The sequence below is a fragment of the Aristolochia californica genome, unplaced genomic scaffold, assembly GCF_029961685.1.
Source record: "Aristolochia californica isolate CCGP_79_NKW_82.1479 unplaced genomic scaffold, dmAriCali1.0.hap1 SCAF_11, whole genome shotgun sequence".
Lineage (NCBI taxonomy): Eukaryota > Viridiplantae > Streptophyta > Magnoliopsida > Piperales > Aristolochiaceae > Aristolochia > Aristolochia californica.
In genome coordinates this window covers 35398415-35412349 of record NW_027181782.1, presented here as the reverse complement: position 1 = coordinate 35412349, position 13935 = coordinate 35398415, and the positions used below count along the sequence as shown (strand labels likewise).

General features: G+C 39.1%; 3 protein-coding genes across 3 annotated transcripts; 1 reads left to right on the top strand and 2 right to left on the bottom strand.

Moving 5' to 3' along the window:
• Positions 1-3826: 3826 nt before the first annotated feature.
• Positions 3827-7177, bottom strand: LOC137945027 (uncharacterized). The gene is made up of 3 exons (XM_068790898.1): positions 6885-7177; positions 6482-6555; positions 3827-4161 (listed from the first exon to the last, which is right to left on the bottom strand). Exons 1-3 carry the CDS (start codon positions 7095-7097, stop codon positions 4080-4082), a joined length of 369 nt encoding a protein of 122 aa, XP_068646999.1. The 5' UTR covers positions 7098-7177; the 3' UTR covers positions 3827-4079.
• A 294-nt stretch (positions 7178-7471) lies between these two features.
• On the top strand, positions 7472-10400 carry LOC137945022 (DEAD-box ATP-dependent RNA helicase 47A-like). Its single transcript, XM_068790892.1, has 2 exons — positions 7472-7594; positions 8024-10400. Exon 2 carries the CDS (start codon positions 8186-8188, stop codon positions 9851-9853), a length of 1668 nt encoding a protein of 555 aa, XP_068646993.1. The 5' UTR covers positions 7472-7594; positions 8024-8185; the 3' UTR covers positions 9854-10400.
• Positions 10401-11603: 1203 nt separating this feature from the next.
• LOC137945025 (uncharacterized) lies at positions 11604-13574 on the bottom strand. The gene has a single exon (XM_068790895.1). It carries the CDS (start codon positions 12857-12859, stop codon positions 11864-11866), a length of 996 nt encoding a protein of 331 aa, XP_068646996.1. The 5' UTR covers positions 12860-13574; the 3' UTR covers positions 11604-11863.
• Between the last annotated feature and the right edge of the window lie 361 nt (positions 13575-13935).

Here is a 13935-nt window from a genome sequence, read left to right as displayed (position 1 = left end):
AAATTAAGGGCTTGTTAGTGCCCTTGATTGGAAATCCATATTCCAAAAAAGTTGAAAATATTTTTCCTAGAATACATATTTTTATTAAATTACATCGACCATCTTTTCCAAGGAAATAAATAAAAATTAATAATTAATCTCAAATATCTGATAAATTTTTAGTGCAATAAAATATCAAATATAACATTATCTTGAAATATCGTCTCGTGCTGAAATTATTACAGTTTTAATCATCAAATACTTATTTAAAATTTTTTCATACGGTTTTTCATCCTATCTTGGATGAAAAATCTTATTTAGAAAAATATATGATTTTTTTATAATAATTTTTAGTTATAAGGAAATCATATTTCTATTATAAATACATTTTCAACTCTTCCTTTAAAGAGCACTAACAAGGCCGAAGGGATTTAGAATGACACAAATCACCATAGAAAATATATACTTAATATACTAAAGATAAATATTAATTTTTGGTATTTAAACTATAATAAAATAAACATAAAAATTTAGTTGGAATTTCAGGATTTTATTTTTTTTCAATTTAAAATAATATTATTTTTTAATTAATTTATATATAAATACGAGGTTGAACAACAACTTGGGTTATTTATGACTTAATAAAGATTTCTCTCCTTTGGAGAAGCGAATTTAGTTATTCAATAATTGATTAATTTTCTTTAAGGGACAAAAGAGTAATTTGACAGATACAGATGCTGGCGTGCTGGTTTCATATAAGTCACGTGACAGATTTTGTGGAAGCAATTATTCCGTCGTGGAAAAGCGGCGGCAACGACGCAGAGTGAACACGCCACAAGCCCGTTTTAAAATTCTGACTGTCCGATCCAGATCGGACGAACATGACCGAAACTATACTGAAAGTCGGCTAATCGTAGGTCCCTCTCCGGCTTCCAGGCCCAGCTCACGCCAATTAGATTCTCTCTATCAGACACGTCATTTATTTTTCAAATTTTCTTTTTTGGAAGGATAATAAATATCAAATAATAAATAATAAATAGTACCATAAATCATAATTGACTCTTTCCGGGTCTGGTGCTAATTGAAGAGCTTCTTTATTAACGATCCCATTTTCAAACTTCAAACGGAATTGAAATTCATGAATTAGTCTTCACTGGGAAAAAAATATTTTATCAAAAATTGATAAATGATAAATTTAGATTTTCGTTTTTTAATTTCAGGTTGAGTGTTCTAGTATAAATTCTGAAATTTATTTATGAAATTATATGGACTTATGAATCAGTTGAAGAACATGAAGATTAAAGAAAGAGGATCATGCCTTTAATCAAAATTAAATTTTATACTGAAAGCAATAAGGGAGTTGAAATTAGTAAAGTGATTATTCAGTAGTTCATCTTCATTAATTGGAAGCCTGATGCTTAATAGATTCAATCTGTCTTAATCAAACCCACCTAACAAAGATTGAAAAGAGAAACAAGAGGGAGAATTTGATATGGGTGGAAGATCAAGGGAAGCTTTCATACAGGCTCTTAAGCAAAACACCTGTCGTGCAAATTTTGGAGCTTGGAACAGTCTGGAGGAGAGTCTGATTCAATCTTCAACGGAAGACAACAAATTTGAGGACGGTTACGACTAATCCGGTCCGTATTGCTGTCTTCTCCGTAAATTTTTTAATTGAGATCCTCTGTCCGACCCATTGAAAGAAAACAGGATGGGAATCGTATTTATTATGTTTTAATATGTCTCGCATTGACTATTAATGGATTCGAGTCTTTTGACCGAGAGATTTCCGCTCTTCAGAAGACCCTTTACACCGACCCTACTGGTAATGTCGAACTGTTCTTAGATACCATTTATTTGGTCTGTGAAGAGTTGGTGCTCCTGAAGCCTTTTTTGGGCCTTGTTGAACATCAGCGAGCTAACTTTAGTTTCTGGTGTTCGCTCTCTTTCCTTCTGGTTCTGTGAATGAGATTGAAGTAAAGTTGTTTCTCCGTGGACAGTGGATAGCTTCGAGATCAAGTGGTGAGCTCTTATACACACATCAACATGCTGACAAGTCCAACCGCTAACAAACTGTTTGATCAAATGACTTCGTCCATAAGTAAACCCAAGGGTTGGATAAATTACCCAGATTTCCTGTTTCGTTTCTAGGTTTGTTTTTGCAAAGTTGGAAGTAAACCACAAAAGAAGAGGAAGTTTTGTCCTTTAACGGGTGATTTTGGGTGATGGGTCCGTGATTGGATGATGAGCTGAAGAAAACTGGAGAACTGTTTGTCGACATTTTTTTACCAGAAGTCAACCAAAAGGGTTGATAAATTACTCAGTTTTCCCGTTTGATTCCTTGGTTTGTTTTTACAAACTTAGAAGTAGACCACAAAAGATGAGGAAGTTCTGTCCTGCGTTGTGAATAGGTAATGGGCATGGAAGAGATCTGGAAACTGTTAACCGGAGAGTTGATAAATTACCCAAATTCCCAGTTTGATTCCTCGGTTAGTTTTTCCGAACTCAAAAGCAAACCACAAAATACGAGGAAATGTTGTCCTTTGATAGCTGATTTTGGGCAGTAAGCCTGAGAATAGATGATGAACAGGGACGGGACGACGCCAACAGGAAAACTGGTTGATTTCCAAACTAGTTTCTGGGTTGGTTTCTACAAACTCAGCAAGTAAAGAACAAAAACGTGGAGTTTTAGTCCTTTGAAGACTAATATGGGTGGCAAGCCTGTGAATAGGGTGATTTTGGGGACTCCGAGGAGAACTAGAAGACTGTTTGATCGCATGATTTTGATTAAACCAATGGGATGGATAAATTCCCAAATTGATTTTGAGGGTTGGTCGTTGCCAACAAAGAAATGAATCTCAAAAAATGAGAAACTTTTGTCCTTAAAAGGTGATATGGATTGTAAGCCCCTGAGTAGGGTGATGAGCGTTGAATGAAATGGAGAAGTGGAGAGAGGGGAACAAGCTACCCACCCATGTGTTGTAAAGCAAGGGGTGGAAAAAAGAGAGATAAAAAGGTCACACCAGGGGGTCCAATGCTCAGACAATAATGCAAGGCTTCATACTCACAAACTGCTTTTTTATGACAGGCCCCCTTGCATCAATGTGGCTTCCATTCTAGCAAGACTATTAGATAATTAATATGAAATATCTATATCTACATCTGTCATTCACAAATGAAGTAACCTCTGTCTGGATCATGGAACTTTGAATGAGCAATCTCCATCACTTGTTGACCAACTGACAGTGAGAAGAAATGTGGGTTCCGGAGGTTTCTGACTTTGATGTCTCTCGTAGGAAAACTGGGAAGGGGGAGAAGCATGAATTGCTCAACTCATTGTGGGGACTGGTGCTGGTGTGAAAGTGACAAGAGGGCCATACCCAGAAGCCAAGAGGCTTGCTAGTACGAAATGGGTAGTTGTGGTGGTTCATGATTGAAATAGAATAGAAGGGCTGAAAGAGTTCTGGATGTTAAAGTCACTCTTTGGAGCTCTGTTGGACAGGACTAAGGCATGTTTTTTGCAGGTTGCAGATCAGTCTTTACACTAAAGCCCCTTTTTTCAGTCAATGTTCTGTACAAGAAAACAAATGCTGGGGTTTTTGTTAAGAGCAAGATGGGAGTGACAATTCAAGTGAGATTCAGTACAGTATTTTTAATATATTTGTTAGTATAAACTAAACCCATTATTAAAACTCTGCAGGAAGAACATATCTCTATGATTTCCGTTTCCATAATCACCCTACATTATTTGCAGTTTCAATGGGTTGACATGAATTTTCCCTAGAGCACATACAATTTCAATATAGGATTTGCAATTAATATGAAATTTTCACATGAGCAGAAACACTGGAGACAAACATTTGTTCGTGCATTTTGATGAACAATGGATAAAGGCCGATTTGGATCTAGCTCATTATCTTGTTCTCTACAGCTGGAAAACTTCAGCTACATTTCATTGGCATAAAAGACTAAGGAATTGGAGAAATGTGAAAATGGGTAATGGCGAACGAAGCCATTGAACAGTTACATGATAAAAAAAAAAAGGCCTAAAATTTCTACATGTTTTCAAAACAAATCAACAGTCTTGTATATAACTGCAATTAATTCGTAGAATGCCCATCTGCTGACCCTCTATCCCCGCTGCAACAGTAGAAATGTTGAAGTTTAACACGTCCACAGCCCCTGCAACATACAAGATTGAAACTAGTAAACCCTCGAATCAAGGGAAACAAGCCAACCAAAAACAGATGTGTGCTAAAAGACAACAATTGCAAACTGACACGAATGAAATATCAAGTATCATCACAACAAGGTAAAAAGCTGAAATGACTTAACCACTTGTTCACTGACTTAACCAAAAATTTAAGAGCCAACTGGCCAACAAATACAAGAAGACAGGAGGGGGGAGAGAGAGAGAGAAAGAAAATCAACTGTTACTAAAAAGTGAAACCCATCCATGTAGTAGAAATTCCACCCAATTGTTCTGTTCTGGGTGGAGTTTGTGAGATCCATTGATACGCTACTCACAAGAACTGCATTATGAATGGTTACAACTACGGGTTATGCATTTGTCCAGCCATAGGGCCCCCAAAGAAACGCCAGACTGCTTCCCAGCCAGAAAGGACGCTAGATACAAAATCCAGGGGTACAGCGCTAATAGCAGTAGTGTCCAATTAAAAACAGTTGTCAACTATAGCTGTTACTACAAATATCTTCTAAAACCAAATCATGAAGACTTCTAGACATCTTTGACTTTGTTTTTGGGTATACTTTCAAGTTATCAGAAAATATTGCAAGATAAAATTGATTCTATCAACAAACAGTGGAAAGACGAGAGCTAAAGTTTGCCATGTACATCACAAGGAGTGTTTGTGGGTGAGATGTGGGTCATTGTCTTTTTGAAAATTCCTATATAAACAACCAATGTATGGATTGTGAACTACCAAGTGGATTTAAGCCTTTGATGTGATTCAAATGTAAAAGATGTAGCATTACATTCATTTTGTGCTCAGCCACATACTATGGATAACCACATTACCTTTAAGTGAAAGAAGTTCATCCATATGTAAAACATGCAGGGATTAAACTTTCAAAAGCTTGTGAATTTGCTAACCCAAGTAGCTAAGATTTTTAAAACGTAATGCAGCGGAAGCAATTTCAGTAGAAACCTTACTTTTACCACTTCGTAGTTTATAACAGAACAAGGTTGGCTGAACCAGTAGGAAACCTTTCCATTAATATGTTAAACAAGGGAGCACCACCCATGTGATACTGTCTTATGCACTTGACTAGGAAACAATCGTAAATCTCCATGCTTACCCAATTCCTAAGGCAGTATTTACCAGGTCAGGCATTTTTGTACTAATACCTGCCTATCTCATTCCTGATGAAACCATCCGTTGTTGGCTTATCCCTAAGGGCCTAACATTGGATAATACAGCTATGGTGTGATAGAAAACAAGCAGAAAAAAAGCTGCATGGATTTTGACTTAAAGAATAAAATTTCAGTTTTTTCAGTGACTTTTCATTACTAGTTACTTTTTTTTCAAAATTTAGACATCACAAACAAGGCAGAAAGCCACCTGTGGGACATAGGAAAGGAGGAAGTGATTGCCAACTAGTAGTGGTGCATCCTCTACCTAAGATTGATGTCATTGATGACTAAACATCCTATTCCACATTTTTAGATATCATATGTAGCAGGATCATTAACAAGAGGAATCCTCGATCCCTCATAGCTAGGATGCCTCCTTCATTGCCTTGTTGCTAATGTCAAGCTTCTAGCCTCTGGCCTAATACAGTCACTGATTCAGAAAAATAAAAAAATAAAAAATCCATAAAAAATAACACTTCGTGTTCTAAAATGGATCATTTAATTTTCTTTTGCATGCATATACAAGGTACATATGAATGAATGTTAACTAATTTTATGGCTACTTTTCTGTATACTAGTGAATTCAACAAGCATATAGATTAAAAAAATTTGGCCAATAATCTGACCTCTCATTCATGGCCCAATACTACAATGAGAAAAAAATAGTGACAATGAACAGATTACTGATACAACTGTTTTTCACCACTTAAGTCAATAGATCTCTAAAGTTGACCATTTTCTTTCTTTCATTCAGTCTCATTTTTGGAAAAAAAGTATAATTGCTTTGTTTATTTTAATTTTTATGTGTCTACTGACAGACGTTAAGTCCTAATGTCAAATTGTAAGAGCAATCAGCTCATATAAGTAAAGGAATTAAGTTATAGACATCTTCAACAAGGAAAAATCCTCTTTAAACAAATAAAAAATTACAGGTTAACTCCACATCCAATCTACAGTAACATAAACTGTAGATAATTTCTATTAAGAATACTCATTGCCAAGTTCAGGACCCTCTCACAGCATACAGTTAACACTACAATCAGCATGTATTATAAAAGTTTCAATCCATCATTAATGTAACCATGGACCACTATTGAACCGACAAGTCAAGGTGATAAGTACTCTTACTTGCACCGAACAATCACAGGAATGGGCTTTAAGGCCTTTGGACCGTTTCTGATGCCTTTCTTATGACGAGAGATCTGCACAGTTCAAAAACCCTCCTTAATCATTCTTGTTCCTAAAAAATTTTTTTGGCTCTACTATAGAGAACAATGAACACCGTGACAATCATGGAAAGACACTTCAAGATATCACACAACAAAAAAAAAAAAAAAAAAAATACTTCGTAAACCCAAAAAAATAGGGTAAAAGAGAGCACGAGAAAAGACTCATTAAGTGCAAAAATAGACCACTTCGACAAACAACACAATAATCGATCGCCGGAAAAATAGAAGCAACAGAAAATGATAACCAAAAAGGACAAGGTAATACGCCAAGGGAAAATCCCTAACATCGGAAGGAATAGAACCTTTTTCTTTGGAACAGCCATGAGCTCAATGGAACCACCTAAATCGAAGCTTTTCCTTTCAACTCCGCCATCGAACTCCGGCAGAACAGCGGGAGCCCCGGTCGAGGTGTCAATCGCCGACTGCAAGGGCGCAGAAAACATAGAGTGAGCCGACCTTGCGCTGAGGAACCTACGTCCCAAATTCCCAATTCGTCTACCGAGCATCATCGCCATTCCGGCTATCCAGCTGCAGAATGCGAGGGACTATCCAGGGAAGCCTCGCAGTTCCGCTCGACTGAAGAAAAGAAGGTTTTCTTTTAAAGTAAGGCCCTCACTGTTGAGACTATTGTAAAGAGATACAAACTTAATAGAAGGACACGTAGATTTAAGTGTGGTGCCGGGTGGGATGCTTATATTTACTGACGTGGAAAAACAGCTTCGCTCAGCTAAAGTTTTATTTAGTTCAAACTCGGCTTGTTAGCTCGTTCGTTAATATTGATTTTTTATGAAAATATAATTTACTCTAATTGCTCTCATTAATTAATATAATATTCATTATTATACGCTGCCCTCAAGTGATTGTACGCCCTACTTGCCCGTCGTTAGAAGCGAGAAATAGCCTTACAAGTCACAAGCCTCCACCGTTGCAAATATCTTATTTGATTCAGTGTTAGTCTTCTGCCAGTTCGTGCTTCAGGTTTCTCCGCTCAACCCCTTCTCCTTCATTCGAGGTAACGCTGTTCGTGGATTTTCGTTTCCATTGTTAGATGCTGAATTCATTACTCATATCACTTTTATTCTGCTAAACGCATTTCGCCTGCTTTGGTTGGAACGATTTACTTTTTTCTTTTTCCTTACTTGTGGTTTTGCCCCTTGTTGTAAGTGATGTGCGGATGGGCTATGGTGCGGTTTAAATGCCTGTCAGGTGTTCGAAGCAATTTCTTAGAGCTTACTGTTTTTTAAAAAATAAATATTATTGAGTACGGTGATGTAAGATACTGTTATGCAGTTCTTCTGTGACGGTGAGCTTCTTTCCCTGTATTAAGTAGTCAAAGGAAGCTCCTGTTTCAGTGAGTCAAGTCTTCGCTTTCTTTTTTACTTCTCAATCGTTATGTTGTTAGTTTTGATTCATGCTCGTGGTTGGTTCTGTTTCTCTGCAGGCTAGGTGAGTTGATGGCTATGCACACCTTAAGTCATGGTATCTTCATTTATGATCCTATGGGTTTGGATTGGTAACTGAACTGGAACTGAGACTTCCTTGCTACATAAGAAGCTTGCATAGGTATTTGCTTTACTAGAGGGGCATCCTTGCCTACCGAAATATGATCCTCCTCTTCTCCACAAGATCATTTCTACCGTTTGGAGATTCTCTACCTATAACATACTTACCAAGTTATAGGATAGTCAAGTTCAGAACTGCCACTCAGTTTCAGAACCGGGTTGATCATGAACGAAGTTCCCTTACCCTTGCAACTCTTGGGTTCAAACAAGAAGCTGAACAGAAGGGGGATAAAATCAGAATTCAAGAAATAAATTCAGATGAAAGGGTTTTTTCTGCTGAAGTAAAACCTCTTAAAACAGGTCATGTAGGACCTCAGAAGGTGCAAAACCCACTGGATATAGAAGCAGCTCCTTTTTCTGCAAAGTTTTTTTCTGAACTTAACTTGTCACCATTGTTGATTGAAAGGTTACAGAAAGCTGGCCTGACTGTTCCAACTGATGTTCAGTCCACAGCTATTCCTACCATATCCAAGAATCATGATGTGGTTATTCAGTCATATACAGGTTCTGGGAAAACACTTGCTTACCTTCTCCCCATACTCTCAGAAGTGGGTCCATTGAAGAAACTCTCAGCAGGAGATGATTCTGACCAAAAAAATGGAATAGAAGCTGTTGTAATTGCACCTTCAAGAGAGTTGGGCATGCAGATTGTGAGAGAAGTAGAGAAATTGTTTGGACCTGAGAATAAGAAGTTTGTTCAACAGCTTGTGGGAGGTGCTAACAGGGCAAGGCAAGAAGAAGCTCTCAAGAAAAATAAACCTGTAATTGTTGTGGGGACGCCGGGAAGAATTGCAGAGATCAGTGCTTCTGGGAAGCTTCACACACATGGATGTCGTTTTCTAGTCTTGGATGAAGTTGATGAGCTTCTTGCTTTCAATTTCCGTGAGGATATGCATAGAATATTGGAACATGTAGGGAGGAGATGTGGTGCAGGGCGAGTCGGGTCCCTTGGCCCACTTGCTAGACGGGCTGAACGTCAGATTATCATGGTTTCTGCAACTGTACCATTCTCAGTATTAAGGGCAGCAAACAGCTGGGGCAGGGAGCCACTTCTTGTTCAAGCAAAAACCGTTGTTCCTCTTGTAGCAATAACCCCATCAGGTCCTGTACTAACTACTGCTTCTGAATCTTCATCGGGTTCAGCTTCTCACGGAGCCATCAAGAGTTTGCCACCGGCTTTGGAACACTACTATTGTGTGGCAAAAGCACAGCACAAGGTTGACGCTTTAAGGAGATGTATTCATGCACTTGAAGCAAAGTCTGTTATTGTTTTCATGAATCATACTAAGCGGCTAAAAGATGCTGTATTCAAACTGGAGGCACGGGGAATAGAAGCTGCCGAATTGCATGGGGACCTCGGCAAGCTTGGCAGGTCAACAACGTTGAAGAAATTTAAACAGGGAGAAGTGAGAGTGTTGGTCACAAATGAATTATCTGCAAGGGGGTTAGATGTGGCAGAATGTGATCTTGTGGTGAACTTGGAGCTTCCAAACGACTCTATTCACTATGCTCATCGGGCAGGCCGGACAGGTCGGCTGGGGCGGAAGGGTAGTGTGGTTACTATATGCGAAGAACCAGAGGTGTTTGTTGTAAAGAAGCTGAGAAGACAGCTAGAAGTTGCCATAAGGGCTTGTGAATTTACAGAAGGAAAGCTTGTCATAAAAAAGGAAGAAGAAGAGGAGACTACCATGCCAAAAACAGTTGTATAAGGCTCCGATTTCTTTCTCTTACTTTAGTCCATGAAACTGATTTTGTCTTCAGGTCGTGGACTTGTTCTGTAAAATTAAATCTGTGGGGTTGTTCATAGGTACTGGAAAAATAACATTGAAGGTAATAGCTTTCTTTATCAGTTGACAGTTCAGAGTTATTGTAGCAGCATCTGCAAGTTCTGCTGGGAAATGGACAATTTTGAGAGGAGTATGAATGTTTGGTGTTTGTCTCCTTATTAATGTTATTTGAGAACCACACCTTATCAGTCTCCAACTCTTGGGTGTAGAAGCTGCTCGAAGCTCTCCGTACTTTCTTCCACGATTGCATTGTTGATGTCGGGAACACGCACTATCGAGTTCTTTTTACCAATTTCCTTGAGGAAAAAAAAAACACAAGAGTTCCAGATTTCTTACCGTGTAGTTCTTTTGACAGGGATGACGCCTCCGTGTTGATAGCCTCGTGCCCTGTGTGCTGACATTCTGGCCATTGCCACCAGAGACCTTGTAAACTTGGTATTGAAAATTGGAATCCGACAATCACTCAATAAAAAAGACAACCTTATCCTTGTGTAATAGAGTGCTTAGTACTAACTAACCATTGGTTGGTTAGATGGCATGGTGAAAGAGTCTCTCGTTCATGGTTCCCCCCGTAGTGATTAATAGTAACACGTGTACCACAAACCCTAACTTTTCATTGATATGTCGTAAGTCAGATATGATCTCGTCATTGAATTTTGTGTTAAATCAAACTTCACATAAAAGATGCTAATCTGGAGGTGTACCTTCGAGTACATGAAAAGTAGTGTTCATATATCCAATTTTATATACCTCAATACCTTAACCTAACTCTAAACTTAGGTAATGGAAAAGAGAGTTGATGGTTTGGTTAGCCCACGAGGTGTCCCACAAAATGTCGGCAACAAAACAGAGATATCACATCTTTTTAAGGGCTAACAGTCCAGACCATTGTGGTCTTATCGGGAGGCCACACCATCGACCTCTCCCGCTTAAAAGAGTTAAATGTCCAGGATATGCGCATACAATAAGACCTTTGACATCAATCTCACCATGGACAAACACTTCGCCCACAGCCGAAGAAACCCATGTCTGGACCAGGGTCTCCTTTCAACGACGTAACCATGCTTGCCGATTTCGACAATGGTTACTTTCACAACTCCAGAGGGCACTCAGATTGTTGACCACCGACTCCAGGACTCGTTGGGTATGTCGAGGCGATGGGAAAAGATCGAATCCTCTTATTTAGTTACTTTGGTGGCTGAATCGGTTATTTGTTCATGTGCTACCAATTTAATTTTCAACTATTGCCCACCATTATTATGATGTTATTATAAATTATTGCAGTATACTGTATTGTGACGTTTTTTACCTGTAAATTAATTCAGATTAACAATTATATTTTTCTCATGGTTATAAATTTTCTTGATCTGCATTCAGTTAGATTGGTTAATTCCATACTTCATCCGATGATATTACATGTATTAAGAGTTTTATGCTTGTAAAGTGTAATGCTGAGTTGTTGAGTTATAATACTAAGTTGTATAATTTAAGTTAGCCAACTTACTCATTTTATTTTTCTGTATATAAACACTACCTTTTTCTATATGACTCTATTTTCTCAACAATTATCTGTTTTTTACTCTGTTTTCATACAAATTGAGTATATTTTATCAACACTAGAGGCGGAAGAAAGACAAAATCAGGGACAACATAAAGTAACACTACCTCTCTATCCGTGCTGAATACACTTTTATTTATGTGCCAGAAAATTAGCATTCATAAAATATAGGATTAAAAAAAAAAAATACTAACCACAACTAGTTTGATATAAAGGTATCCACTGTGCAAATCATCCCCTGTTTTGTCCACCTGGTGGCATCTTTACGGCAATTCAAAAAAACCTGCAAATGGGTCTTCAAATTTCCGAGGGAGAATAAAAAAAGGGAATATGAAGAAAACGATTCCCTTTGTTTCTCTCTCTGTATCCTCTGTTCAGTTACAACCTCGATTAACCATTTCCATGTAATACTGGTAAGACTCCTGTCTCTGCAGTCGCATCTCGTCATTAAACTTTTTGATAAACGCCTCGACCCGCCGATTCAAGTCGTCGTGGATCACCTGAGACTCCCTAGCCCTTATCCCGACTCCACCTCTCGAATAAGATGAACCAGGCGAATCAGAAGATGTTTCGTTGAAGGTCTCGGATTTTCTCAGCTCGCCTCTGGCCGAGGCCAAACGATTGTTCTCAACAATGCTTGGCCGCGCGTTCCATGTTTCACTCTTTTCAAGCCGCGGCTTGGCATTTGAACCTGTGATTGCCGTCCACGTTGCGTCCAACGTCGCATGCTGCTCGAGCTTCTCGTCGACGGGAGCAATCGACGGCTTTACCGGTGATTCTTCGGCTCTTTGCCCCCAAAGTTCGCTCTCTTTGACGGCAGAAACGGGCGGCTTCTTTTCACAAACCGTCAAATACGAGATATCCGACCAATTCTCCGTCGATGTGTCGTCGGCTTTCTCGTGGAGTACAAACGCAGACGGTTTCTCCTCAGAGTCGGAGGGATTTTCGCCGGAAGTGGCCAGCAGTGAGATTTCAGACCAGATCTCTGACGATGGCTTTTGATGTGAAGGAGCATCATAATCTCCCTGTTTCTTCTGCTGCTGAAGATTTTCTCCCTCTCGTTCATCGCTTTTCTTGTCCTTCTGCTTTTGCTGAAAAGTCGAAGAAGCTGCAATGCTAATGATGATGAAGTTAACAGTAATGTAGAGATACGGAGGAGCTAGCCAGCCACAGAGAGAAGCCCAAAGGCGCGGAAGAGCTGAGAGGAGAAGGCTGAAGGAATAAGGAATAGAAAGCTTCACTAGCTGGACCGTGGAGATTATTCCGATGGACAGGAAGGCCAGCCGGACAGTCCAGATAGCCGTCTGGACTTTGCCCTTGAACGATACCGAGAAAGCGTAGTCCATTAGTTTCTTGAACGAGAGGCGCATCGGAACGACGGCAGAAATCGGAAAGAAATAAACTAGAAAAGAGTGTTGTAGGAGGTGTGAAGGTAAGTCTAGACACTGAAATTTACAAACGTCATTGTTGACTGTGACCAAGCCCGGTATGTCAAATTTCAGCTCCTCAAAGCTCTGAGCCTAAAAGTTCTTTAAGCTCTGAGACGCTGTCTTTCTTCGTCTCTGCGTGAGAGCTACAACATTACCGGAAGCAAAATCACCAGACGACTCTAAATCAACTTTCCAAAACCTGCCATTAAAGTGGCATTCAGCTGGCTAAACCTAGTATTCAGCAACAAAAGCGCGAATAAAAAGCAAGAACACCACAATCACCAGATCGCATACTATAACAGCTTCCTGGACAGTATTTTCATCGCAGGCTTTAAACAAAGACTGCTAGAAACAGCAAAATAAAAATAAAAATAAAAATAAAACAGAGCGATTTCCTCCAAATCCGCAGGAATGTATTAAATACAAAACTGCTGGTCTATTAAAAGAAGCAACACGAATTCTACAGCTACTGACACGAACAGAGATTATAACCTCGACCTCGCAGCGATCCTTCACCAGTTTTTAACAAAGCGACATCACAGATCGTTTTCAAGGACAGCCGATCGAAGCATATTAACGAGAAGTTTCAGATTCTCTGACGAGAAAAAAAGGCCGCTCCGCAGAGTCGCCATTGTCGGAGCTTTGAAACGTTGCCGGTCGCAGAAGCGGCAGGAGCTGAGCTGGTTGGAGCACAGGGTGCCTTTTGTAGGAAGAGTAATTAAAGATTCATCAAGTTAAGAACCTAAACGCAATCGTATCCGTCCGATAAGCCAAAGTTGCACACTCGTTAACTAGCCTTTATGGTACAACCCGCTTCCGTTAAAACTAAATGTCACAAAGACGATAATACCCCCAATATCAAGTTTTGAACCGAAAGAAAAACATGGTGTGCTGACAAATTTATGGGTATTATAGTAAATCACTTGTTAGGATAAGTGACGTGATATGCAAGCTGTACAAGTGGGTCCCATTTTCATATGATACACTGAAGGACTGATGTGCACTATTTACTTGGA

What these genes read in the sequence shown, in the direction of transcription:
- LOC137945027 (XM_068790898.1), bottom strand. Translation starts at nt 7,097, where the DNA reads ATGGCGATGATGCTCGGTAGACGAATTGGGAATTTGGGACGTAGGTTC. An exon ending in TGGCTGTTCCAAAGAAAAAG is followed by an intron (nt 6,556 to 6,884) that starts GTTCTATTCCTT and finishes TGAACTGTGCAG; the next exon opens with ATCTCTCGTCATAAGAAAGG. An exon ending in CCTGTGATTGTTCGGTGCAA is followed by an intron (nt 4,162 to 6,481) that starts GTAAGAGTACTT and finishes TGTATGTTGCAG; the next exon opens with GGGCTGTGGACGTGTTAAAC.
- LOC137945022 (XM_068790892.1), top strand. Translation starts at nt 8,186, where the DNA reads ATGATCCTCCTCTTCTCCACAAGATCATTTCTACCGTTTGGAGATTCT.
- LOC137945025 (XM_068790895.1), bottom strand. Translation starts at nt 12,859, where the DNA reads ATGCGCCTCTCGTTCAAGAAACTAATGGACTACGCTTTCTCGGTATCG.